Here is a 12359-nt window from a genome sequence, read left to right as displayed (position 1 = left end):
CTCAGCCACTGAGCCCCACCCGCGCCCCTTAGCAGGGCTTTTGTTTGTGCCTCTACTTTTCTGTCTTCAATTAGGAAGCCACTTGTAAGGATAGAGGTGTCAAAATGCACAAAGGTGTCCAGCTAGGCCAGGGAGGAGGGAGCTCTCCGGGTCACAGCAGCCGTGGGGGCTCAAGGCCAGCAAGTCCTGGCAGGCGGCCGTGTCAGCCGAGCAGGCGGCCGGTGCACCTGCAGCTCTCTGTCTTCCCCCCACAGTGCTCCCCGACGCCCTACACGTGAGCGCCGGCCAGCAGCCCGCGGCCGCCCTGAGCCTGCGGGAAGGGGAGCCCTTCGAGCTGCGCTGCTCGGCGTCCACGGCCTCGCCCCTGCACACGCACCTTTCGGTGCAGTGGGAGCTGCAGCGCGGGCCCGCGCGGCGCAGCGTCCTCTCCCTGACCTACGAGGGCCGGTTCCGCGCCGGCCCGGGCTACGAGCAGCGCTGCCGCAGCGGCGACGTGCGCCTGGACACCGTGGGCAGCGACATCTACCGCCTCTCCGTGTCCCGAGCCCTGTCCGCTGACCAGGGCACCTACCAGTGTGTGGTCAGCGAGTGGATCGGACAGCAGGGCACCTGGCAGGAAATCCAAGAGAAAACGGTGGACGTGGCCTCCGTGGCGATCCAGCCGACAGGTGAGTCTCGGGAAGGCTCGCGTGGCAGGTGCCGCCGTGCCCTTCGACCGCCGGTGATAGAAAGAACCGCGCCTGGGCTCCCCAGCCTTTCCTGGCAATTATTTCTGCCCCCCTTGCAAAGCCTCCTAACCACTGGGCGTGAGGGAGAAGGTGGCACAGGCGGTTGGGGGAGGGTTTCTGTAGTGGTGCTCTGCAGGTGCATTTTACCTGAGTTGGTACCTGTGGGAAGCTGCAGCATACGTGACTAAGACAATTCTTTCACTAAAAGAGGAGGTGCAGCCGCCCTGCGGCTGGAGCGCGGTCGGGCCTGGCGCTCGGGGGGCTGGAGCTGCCCCCCCTCACCCCTGCTGCCTTAGCTTTTTCTCATTTGGTGTTTCCTGAACCCCCGGCCCTGCCTCTTCTCACCCCACAGCTGTTGGGGATCCCCAGGTGTTCCTTGGGTCCTCCAGGCTTGCCCCCCAGCTCCCCCGTGACCCGCTGTCCCCCATTAGTGAGGACTTCGGGGGCTCAGCCCCTTCTCGCTCATACCCCGGGAGCCTCCAGCCTGGGGGTCTGCTCAGGAAGCCCTGTCATTTGGGACTCAGCCTTAGAAACAAGGTTCCTGGGACAGGCACTTAAGAAAATACAAAGGGCATTCTAGAAACCCCGTAAAAATGAAAGGGAAATAAGAAAGACCACCACGGTCGACTCCGGCTCAGCCAGCACGACGGACTCACCAGGTGCTCCGCTCTGGGCTCGGCCCTGGGGTCTGAGGGTCTCTCCCAGACCCCAGGGCGTTTCCAGCCTCAGTGAAACGGCCTAGACACCGCCGCGAGGGGACGTGGGAGGGGCACGGGCGTGTGTGGCTTGCTGCCCTGCTGCTGCGGCGTGCTGTGCACACCGGGGGGACCCTGCTGGACCCCTTCCCGGGCCTAAGCGTGGGGGTGCTCTGTTGCTCCGATGGGAAGGAAAGCTGAAAACAGTGCACACTGTTTTGCCTCCGCAAGCCGCTCTGCCCCACTGCTTTCTCTGTCCTCCCACCACCCCCCGGGAGCTGGGCTTGGCGGAAGGAGGTGGCGGAAGCAGGGCCGTGGAGGAGGCGGGAGCTGCTCTGGCCGCAGCGGGGGCTGTCGGTCCTGGCTGCGGGTGGCACAGGCGCTCAGGCCGCCTTTACCTGAAGCGATCTGCCTGTGGTCTGGCCTGAGACACCTGCAGCTATTCAGCTGGCATCAAGCAGCCACTTAGTGAGGCAGGAGGGTTGAGAGCTTCCGATTTGCAGCAAGATACCTTTTTCTTCAGGGTTTTCCACTGCAAGGATACTTTTTTATTTCAAACAAGCCACAAAACCTATAATATCGACTTAAAAGATTTGAGTACCCTGAGCCTATTAGGCAGGTAATTTTACATCTGGCTCTCACTTTTCAGAATCTTTTTTGTATCACTGGCTTCTTTTGACAGTCTGGTGAAGGCCCACAGACCCTTTCTTAGAATTAACATGTTTTAATGCAGAAAACACAATATATAGAATGACAAAGGAAAGCAATTGTATTGAAGTTATCAAAATATTTTTTAAAATGATTGTTATGCTGTCGTGTTGTGCCTCTTTAGTAATGCACTAAGTGCCAGTGAGTGGAAATGCTGTTTCAGGATAATTGCAACAACTGTGATGCGATATGAACTACCTGTGATTTCTGTTGGGGCAAAGTCCTAAGTAATCCTATCCTGATTTGTTGCTTGCTTTCTTAATGGAGGGAGACACTAAATTTCAGGCAGAGTTTTTCTTTTTCTTCTTGTCAACACCTGCACTGTCCCTAGCTGGCTGCTTACATGTTCTGATCACATTGTTAGGATAAATGGCACAAAGGTACTTAAGCAACACTGGTGTGTTACCTATACAGAAATCTTCCCCCCTTTACCGATGCAAATCTTGGTGTCTAATTTATGTATCCAGTTGTATCCAGTAGGAGAAAGCCTGCCCCACCGAAGGCTCTGTCTGAGCTCCCGCTTGCACTATGTGTCCTTAGGACTGGCTCTTCCCCCACTTCGTCCTGCTCTGTCCTGTCCCCCAGCTGTGCCCCTCCCCCACATCAGAACTGTAGCAGAAAAGGAGGTTGGCGGCGCGAGACCTGCGGTCAGTGACTTGCAGGGAGAAAATCACCAAGGGACGTATACCATGGAGGACGCGTCCCTGCCAGTAGTTCTTGTAGCTGAGAGCCCGTGTTCTCCATACGCGGATCCGCAGCTGTCCAGTGACCACTTCTTCACAGACGTGACTGCCGCAGAAGGCTTCCTTCTCGTCCAGTCGATGGCTGGGGGCAGAGAGTCGTGTTCTGGGGTGTCTGACCAAGAGCCCTAACTACAAAACCAGGCTACGGCTGCCCTTGCCCTGCTGAGTCCTCTCAGAAGAGGCCCTCGATTACTAGAGGCCCTCGATTACTTTGGCCTTTCCAAAGGAGGGAGGGAGGGAGGAGGTGAGAAATGGACTTTACAAATTTTTTAAAATAAAATTTCATTGAAATATATCATTCGTACATGAACATACAAAAATAATGAATGTATTATAAAAGTTGTGAACTTACGAAACAAACACGCATCTCGTCATACAAGGCTCCCATACATCTCTCCTCCACCACCACCTTGCCTTGCTGTGAAACATGTTACAACTATGAAAGAGCATTGTCAGATGTTACTACTAACAATAGCCGGTGTCTTAGGTCTGGCGTATTTTCCCCCAAACCCACCCAATTATTAACACCCTATGTTAGTATTATATATTTGTTACTGTTCAAGAGAAAACGTTTTCTTATTTGTCCTGTTAACCACAATCCCATTCATTCTACACAGGATTCCCTGTTTTATACAATCCCATGCTTTGTACAGTCCACTCAAAGTGTACACTCAGTGGCTCTCACTGTCTTCACAGAGTTGTGCTGTCATCACCGCAGTCAATTTTAGAGTGTTTTCTTTACTCCAAAAGGAAAATTTCCATACTCCCTTATGCCCCCTGTTGTTGTCTCTTAGTTCTGAAATATCTTCTTTGCCAATGCTGCAAAATATTACAATGTTACTATTGTCCATAAGTTACATTAGTTGTAATTTTCCCATGTCTCACCACTTTCTTAACACTTCGTAAAAGAAGACCATTCTTATATTTATACTATTAACTGGGATCATCATCCACCACCAAAATCACTATTACACACTACCTAATTATTCTCTAGTTTCCTTTCAATTGACAGAGAAATTGGACTTCTAAATTCTTTTTTTTTAATACTGTGCCTATCTCATTTTCTGCCTTCTGTAAAGGTGCATCTTGAACTTGGCCTTGAAACGCTTATTTCAAATGTTGTCAAGCTTTGAAAATGTTCATGTGGAAGTAATTTAGACTGGAAGACAGGGGCTTCTGGTTTGGCTCTTTTCTGAACCAGGCACCAGCCTTCGTTGCCAGGCTGGTGAGGACGGCAGCTGATGCTGAGCGACTCTTGCTGGAAGACGGAGAGTGTGTCTCCACCTGGGTTCCCCCGGAGGTGTTAGTTATCACCTAAGTCGTGGTGCCCAGAGCACTGTCGTCAGCTGAATGTTTCCCTGCTCTGATTACAGCTGTTTAACTTCTGAAAAAAAAACCCTGAATAGAGTAAAGTGTTTCTGTGTCAAAAGCCTTGGCAGGAGAATGCTGAAACTAGATCTCTCTCGAGACGGGGACATGAAGTACTTCGGTGCTGCGTCTCAATATTGGCCACATTTCATTACCCACACTAACGAGACAGGGCAGTGCGTGGATGATCCCTAGAGCACTGCGTTTGGTTTTAGGGTATATGTTTTCTGCTGCATTTTAAGGTGGGCGTGTCTCATGGAGTAGGGATGCTCTGATTGTATTTTATAGATACATATATTTAGGAGGTACCAGGATTGAGCCTGGGACCCTGTACTCGCAAAGCATGTGCTCAACCCCTGAGCTGCACCTGCTCCATGGTATGTTATATTTTGAAGACCTGGCTCATTAGGAAAGTTGTCTGGTTTGACATCCCAGGTCCTTCTGTTTAGGGTTTTTCCCTCTTTTACCCTGGATTCGCTTTTATTCCCACCTCCAGCCTCTAGTCCCCAGACCCCAATTGGCAATATTTACCAGTCAGAATTGAGTTGTCCTTTCTCTGTAAAGTCTCCCAAGCCTTATTATACACAAGGAGAAAGTATAATTTTAGTTTTACCATGCTTCAGCAGATATCTTTTTAAACAATATGGAGGCCATTAAAAATTGTCTAGATTTAAATTCCTGCCCTGCAGCCTATTGGCTGTGTGACCTTGGGCAAGTTACTTAACTTCCCTGTGCTTCAGATTCCCCATCCGTAAAATGGGGATACCGGCAGTACCTGCCTCACAGGGTTTGTTTTGAAGATTAGTATTTGTGAAGCACTCAGAACAGTGCCTGACAGATACCATGTATGTGCTGTTCTTGTTAATTTTATAGAATAAAAACAAATGGGTTGCGTGTCCTTAATTATTCTGTAACTATTTCTCACACACCGCTGTCCAAAGGCTTCTAAGTTTAATTCCAATAAGAGCCACAAAGCAGATGACCGGAAGGGAGGGATGCGAAGGGCCAGGCAGGACCCAGCCTTCCTAAGATGTATTTGTTTTTCCTCTAAGTCCTGAGAGCAGCCGTGGCCAGGAACGTGTCTGTGGCCGAAGGGAAGGAGCTGGACCTGACCTGCAACGTCACGACAGACCGCGGGGACGACGTCCGCCCCGAGGTGGCCTGGTTCTTCAGCAGGACGCCTGATGGCGCCTTGCCCGGCCTCCACCTGCTGGCGCGGGCCGACAGGGACTCCCTGGTGCGCAGCTCTCCGCGCGTGGCCCTGAGCCACGTCGACGCACGCTCCTACCGTCTGCTGGTGCGAGACGTCAGCCAGGAGAACGCCGGCTACTATTTCTGCCACGTGGCGCTCTGGGTGCCCGGGCACAACAGGAGCTGGCACAAGGTGGCCGAGGCGAAGTCCGCCCCCGCTGGCGTGGATGTGACCCGGCTAGGTGAGTGCTGGGGGGGCTCGGCCCTCTGGCTCCTCCCCCTCGGAACACCTGGAGGCGTCAGGTGCGCAGTGGGCATGCTGCTGGCATTCTCTCGGCCCACGTGCACAGTGGCCTTTGACCGCTGCCGTGAGGGGCACGGGGCTAGATCCCAAGCTGGGCTGGGAGCAAAGCCGGCTGCAGTAGCATCTGGCAGGCAAAGGGCAGGTTCAGATGGGGTGACCTCAGTGGTCTCCGTGCCCTCGTCCGAGGGGGCGTGGCTTCCTCTTGTCAAGACCTGCCAGGTAGGGGCAGCGGTGCGCGGCTCTCTGTTGGAGGGAGAAGCAGCCACTCTTCCTTCCTGTTTCCTGGACTCCTGGGCATTCTCTAGCAGGAGGTGGTGCTTTTTACCCAAGCCAGGCTCAGGGAGAGAGAAGACATTCTTCAGCATTAGAATTCACTGAATGCCCTGGAATCCGAAAATGAGTTTTTTGCAGATACCAGTTAAAAGCCTCCCGCTTCCCCGGCCCCTTGGTGGGCTCTCTCCTACCAGGTACAATTCCACGGTGGAGGAGCAAAGTGGCCCCCAGCGGGTGACCACCTCGTCCCTCATCCCGTAACAACCTGTCCAAGGTCACTGTCACGCCCTTCCCTTTTCTACTCCTCTCTTCCTGTCTCTTTTTTCCTAAGCTATTGGACCAGGCTTTCGTAATTTTTGTTACTATCTTGTAACTGCAGGTAGACTAGGCAGGAAGGGGCTGTGGACGCTTCCCAACCCCATTGTAACTAAGAGGGGATGGGCCCCCCACTCATTCTATGAGGTTTTTTATTTTGGGTTTAAAAAATTTTTTTTGGCTCTGGTGGCAGCCTTCTGCATTGTTATGATTATTAGGAGGAGATGAAACGGATCTTTAAAGGCCAGGAGAGAACGTCCTCCTCTGTCGGCCTAAGCCTCCTCCTGCCCTGACCCAGGACTCTACTTACCCTCCTGGAAGAGTGGGGACTCAATGCCCGCCTCTTCCCAAGTAGCTTCTATCTGGTGGCTGGGGAGGGAGGGGGCGGGAAGAAGGAAAGAAGAGGTTGGTGAGCGGGAGGTACAGTCTGGTTCCAACTCAGACCAGGCAGGCTGCCCGCCACCCATGAGCAGGGCGCCCCGCGGCCGCCCATCACCTGTGAGCAGGGCGCCCCGCGGCCGCCCGTCACCCCGTGAGCAGGGCGCCCCGCGGCCGCCCGTCACCCGGCCGCCCGTCACCCGCCCATCACCCGTCAGCAGGGCGCCCCGCGGCCGCCCGTCACCCGACTGCCCGTCACCCGCCCGTCACCCGTCAGCAGGGCACCCTGCGGCCGCCCGTCAGCAGGGCGCGCTCTGTGGCTCCGCTAGTGAAGGGGCTGTGTTCGTGGGGTGCGCTTCCATTCCCGCCGCCCCAACCCGAGCAGAGGCTCGCTGGGAAGGTCTGCGCTGCAGCAGTGTTGGCCCAGCCAGAGCTCTCCTTAGCAACCTTCAAAATAAAGCAGATGTTGTCGGCACCAGAAGGAGATTTCTCATCGGGAGTGGAGAGTTGGCGTCCAGCTGCGATCCTCAGGGCCCTGTGTGTGCTGCCACATTCCCCCTGCCCCCCCCCCGCTTCTGAACCGCAGCTCGGGCACTTTTCGTGCTTTGAGAAAGCGCTGCTGCGCTCCCGCTGCAGGCTCCCTTGAAGTCCTGGGGCACTGATCCCGTGCCCTGGGGGAGAGGCGGGGGTTGTCCACGGCAGGAGGGGGGCTCCTGGGAGGGGAGCTCCCTTACCTGGGAGGGCTTCGTGGTGACTGTGTTCCCCAGAGACGGAGAGGAAACGAAGGCCTAAGCTGTGGGAAGGGCTCGGTCATCAGCCGAAGGATCCTGCCATTGTTTTCCTGCAGAATATGCCGGAACCACTGCGTGGAAGGCACCGCAGGGCTCCTCCTGGACGCTGAGAAAGCCTGTAACTGCCCTTGTACATAATAGCACTCAATAAGTATTGGTCTAATGGATCAATAAACCAGTACCAGCATGTGAATTATATATACTAAAATATGTGCGTGGAAAACAGGAGAATTGCCGGGAAAGCAATAATGCTCAACGCGTAGAACGTTTCTCAGATATCCTCACGTGAGTAAACCTCCCAGGAGCATGAGTAGAGTGAAAACAACTGCATTCTCCTTTCTTCTCTTCCCTCTTTCTCCTGTGCCGGTGACTCACAGCGCCGCAGCTGCTTGGACAGTGGTCAGGAGATGAATCGGGCGTGAGGACAGCAGCTCATCTTTCTCCAGGGCCTCCCCAGTTGTTCCCTGCCCTGACACTGTGTGGGTGTCTCTAGATGTGTGTATGCGGATGTAGCCCCCCTGCCAAATACCGTGTGGGGCTAGACCCTGGGGGAAGTAACGGCGAAGTGGCCAGAAAGAGACTGGAAGCCGGGGCAGGGGGGCGGCGGCGTGCGAGAACTTTATTTATATGGGTCATCTTATTTTGTATCTGGAATCTCATCCCGGAAGTTTTTGTTTTGCCTGTGATTTCCAGGGCGAGGACTCTGAGAAGGGCTCAACTGGAGTTCACCTCTGGTCCACGTGGCGGGAGCTAGAGCGGTCAGGGCTGGGGCCCTAACCAGGACCCACCTCGGGAAGGCTCCGCGCGCGTCTCCCGGGCCTTCTTCTTGCCACAGGAGTCTCGTCCTCCAGCACCGCTCCATGTGGTGTAGGCTTCTCATTCTTCCACGGCTCCTGCCTTCCACGAGGCAGAAAGTGGCACTCGCCAGGCCTGGGAGGCACACTTGCACTGCCGCTGTTTGCTGTCGGTCAGAGTCATCACAGGATCTGCCCAAATTCAAGGGAGTGGAGAAGTAGCCCCGGTCTCTTCCTGGGAGAGCAGTGGCAAGGTTGCACTGCAGAGGAGCGGGTGGGGTGGGGAATATTGCAGCAACCATCCTTGGAAAATAGAGACTCCCCTAGCGGTTAATGCTTCTTGGTTTGATTTCAAGAGATGTTTTCAGATGACTTGCAGAGAATGGTGGTCCCGAGTAAGTGAGTTCCAAGTATTGTCATCTTCTTAACGTGGAAGTGTTTGGGCCTTGGGCATAAATGTCACTTCTTGAAACCCTGGAGCGCAGACTCCTAAAAGCTGGGCGGTTCTGTGCTCATGTGCTCGGGGTTGGGGCACTGCCACGGGTGAAGTGGGTTGAGCCGGCTGGGGTCGCCTCTTGTTCCGATCAGGGCTTGGGCGGGGATGGCACGGGCAAGTCCAGGAGCGCGCAGCAGCTGTGACCATGTTGATTTTGTAGAGGGTAAAAAGCCTTTTTTACTTAGGATTTATGTCTTATTTATATGAAGGGGAGAGGAAACAGATTTAAGTTTGCTTGCAAATGAAGCCCAATTTTAAAGGAGACATAAAAATAAAATCAAGGTCAAAAGAGGCAAAAATAATAATAATAATAAATCCAAGAATAGGTATTGTAAGGTAGTTGGGATGAATTACTCTGTTTGAGCCTTGAATTTGCCTCCGAGTTTTTGGAGAGTTGAGGCAGAAAGGAGATTTGATTATACAGTTCTCACCCGATGAAAGAAAACATACCAACTCTTTCAGAGAGACAAACTTTTTCTTGGCACTGAATTCATCATGTGGTTTTTCATTTAAGGGGCATTGGAGAACATAATGGACAGTGCTTTCCACTGTTCTTTTACAAAAGACCCTAAATGATTGTTTAAATGGATGTTTCTTATATCCAGCCTCTATAAAAGCTAAGGGCATAAATCTTAAGTGTGTGAAGGAGCTTCTGTAAGAAGCTGAATTACCATGGCAGACAAGTGTTGCTTTGTGTTGATCCAATTTAGTATGTGGCCAGGACTTAGAGAATCTAGAGGAATGGCCAGTTAATCTGCCCATTACGCCACCTCTCCCCGCTATCAGATGTCTTAAATGAGCCTTTGGCAAGAGTTGGATACTAATCAGTTCACGGTTGAGCTCGCTGCCTGAAGTACCAGACCTCTGTGGTGCTAATTGGAGAGGGTTCCGTGGCTTCCGACGGGGAGGCGCAGAGGGGAGGCAGAGCTGACTCTGCCCCCAAGGCTTAAGAACCTGATTTGCATTCTTCCCCGCCCTGGGACCATCCCCTCTTCCAGCTGCCTGCGGGTGAGGAAGCTCATTCTTTTTCTTTAGGAGTTGTTAATCTGTTGAGTACCTGGTAGGAACTTTAGAGTTCTGTGCCTTCTGTGGGAGATGGGCTGTAGATGTGTAGAATTTTAAGGGCACTTCCTAAGAGTGGTCTGCCCAGGATTCTTTCTGAAGGCGGAAGTGCATGTGCGTAAGAGCTCGAGCCTTAGAGACTCTCTCCACCACCTTCTGGGAATGTCATCGCAGCTGTGTCACCTGATGTTTCTGGTCTTGTTTTAGTGGGGAAACGTCGATAAAGTGCGGGCACTTAAGTGCTTCATTTCCCTGGGAGTGGTGGTGATGATTTGCTCATGTTGGAGGGGGTGGTATATAACATGTCCTTCTCCACCAAGTTCCCAACATCCGCGACTTGGAGAGTCGGGCTTAGAGCACAGAGGAGCCCAGCAACAGGTGTGTGCTTGACGCAGCTGCCCCAAGGAGAGCCCTGGTCGGGGGAGAGCCGCCTGCCCCCCATCCTGCCCAGCTCCTCCCCCGCCCCCACCCCCAGATCTGGGAGTTCACTCTTCCTTCTCTGGGAAGAGAGAAACCGTGAGTGTTACTTTGGGGGTGGGACGTAGGTGTTCCTTTCTAATGACGTTATTTTTTTTGCTCTGAATCGGCAAGTGCTGGTAGAACCCTGTAAGGATGGTTCCACTGAGGGGGTGGGGTGGGATCAAGTGCCCCCTAAAACAATAGCACTTTATTTTCAGCTTTTTAATTTATTTTTATTAGAGTATGTTGTAGGTTTACATAAAAATCACGCAAAAAAGTAGAGTTCCCATATATTGCCCCCTCATGCGCACAGTTCTCCCTATTATTAACACCGTGCATTACTGTGGCACTTTTGTTGCAGTTGATGAAAGAATATTGTTGTAATTATACCATTAGCTATAGTCCATACCTTAAATTAGGGCTGGCTGTTGGTGTAATATAGTCCTACGTTGTTTTCCTTACATTTTTATTCTAGTAATGTATAGATAGTCTAAAATTTCCCCTTTGAACCACATTCAAATATATAATTCACAGTGTTGTGTGAATCACCACCAGCCATTACCAAAACTTTTCCTTCACCCACAACCGAAATTTTGTACCAGGTAAGCCTTAACTCTTCCTTCCCAACCCCACCCTTGTCCCTGCTCACCTGTATTCTAGTTTCTGACTCTCTGGAGTTGCATATTCTAATAATATCATATCCGTGAGAGCGTCCAGTATTTGTCCTTTTGTGCCTGGCCCATTTCGGTCAACCTGATGCCTTCAATATAGCCTTCTCTTTTTAAGTGGTGGAAAATATTTAATTGCTTTACAAATGACGACAGGGGCAAATCTTTTTGACAGTTAGTCAACACATTCAGGTGCCTCCAACGTCCACGCACAGTTCACGATAGTAAAGCCGTGCCCTCAGCAGGGGAGGGGCACGCGTCCTCTTCATTCCTGTAACTTGTGCACCGGGTCCGTTCATCTAATTGGCTGTACCAAGTTCAGTTTCCAAGGGGGTGTTGGAACACGGCCCCATGCTCCACAGTTGAGGATTAGTGCCTCGGCTGTTAGCATCACTCTCGCCACCTGGGACACGGCAGGCTTTGAGAAAGCGTTAATGACCTTGGGAATGTCATGCGGTCGTGCCGCTCAGCCTGTGGCGACGCCAGGCACACCTGTAATTCCACTCAAACACGCTGCCAGGCCTCGGTCTTCTAACTTAGCTCCTCTGGGCTGCTGCTGCTTTTATCTGGGACACATACATGAAAATAGTAGCTCTCGCAGTCAAAAGGTTGTTTTGAGGATTCAGCAAGAATGCAAGGAAAGCGAGTAGCACGGTGCCTGGGCTCTAGAAAGCGCTCGGCTAATGCCGGTTGTTGTTACTACCCTCTGTCCGTTGGGGATAATACCTCCCTTCCCTACAGAACTGTTGGGAGAGGAAAAGGAGGTGAGCCGTGCGAAGGCCCCCAGTCCAAGTCCCTGCACCCGGCAGGCACAGGTGATTGGTTTTTAAAAGCTGGCCGATGATTCTGGATGCTTTCCCCTGTTTTGAAAGTTCTAACATGGGAGGCTTTATTATTCAAAGAGCGAAGTCTTTCTGTTGGACTCTAGCTCAGAAGGTGATAGCGGCAGGAGCAGACACCAGCGTGGGAGCCAGATTAGGAAGCGGGATTCCCACTTCTTGGAATGCTGGCCGTGGTGCTGGGGTTGAACTCAGGATCCGTAGAAGGGCTTCCTGTGTGGGCTGGTTTTGTTTGTTTTTAACTTTTTAAATGGGGATGTTCAAACACACACAGAAGTAAAAAGAACCATCCTATTTCAACAGTTACTGATATTTTGCCAATCTTGTTTCATCTCTCTTCCTTCCTCCAGACACACTCGTGCATCTCCACCCCCACCGCCCCCACACTTTTATATTTCTTCTGGAGGAGTTTAAAGCATCCTGTCATCATTTCATCTCACCACTTTAGTATGCGTCTTTAAGCATTTTTAAACCATAACCACCATTGCATTTTTAGCTCATTTCTTGATGAGAGCAAACAGAATGTAGCAGTAATCAGAAGTGGAAG

At 52.1% G+C, this 12359-nt stretch overlaps 1 protein-coding gene across 1 annotated transcript in view; it reads left to right on the top strand.

Annotated features, from left to right (window-relative positions):
* PTGFRN (prostaglandin F2 receptor inhibitor) overlaps positions 1–12359 on the top strand; it is an 83119-nt gene that overhangs the window by 35505 nt on the left and 35255 nt on the right. The window contains exons 3-4 of the mRNA XM_058302984.2: positions 255–668; positions 5295–5675. Coding sequence (XP_058158967.1) covers positions 255–668; positions 5295–5675 — 795 coding nt within the window. The remainder of the gene's footprint in view (positions 1–254; positions 669–5294; positions 5676–12359) is intronic.

The sequence above is a fragment of the Dasypus novemcinctus genome, chromosome 9, assembly GCF_030445035.2.
Source record: "Dasypus novemcinctus isolate mDasNov1 chromosome 9, mDasNov1.1.hap2, whole genome shotgun sequence".
NCBI lineage: Eukaryota > Metazoa > Chordata > Mammalia > Cingulata > Dasypodidae > Dasypus > Dasypus novemcinctus.
Note: the sequence above shows the minus strand (reverse complement) of the source record. Positions and strands in the feature narration are given on the sequence as shown.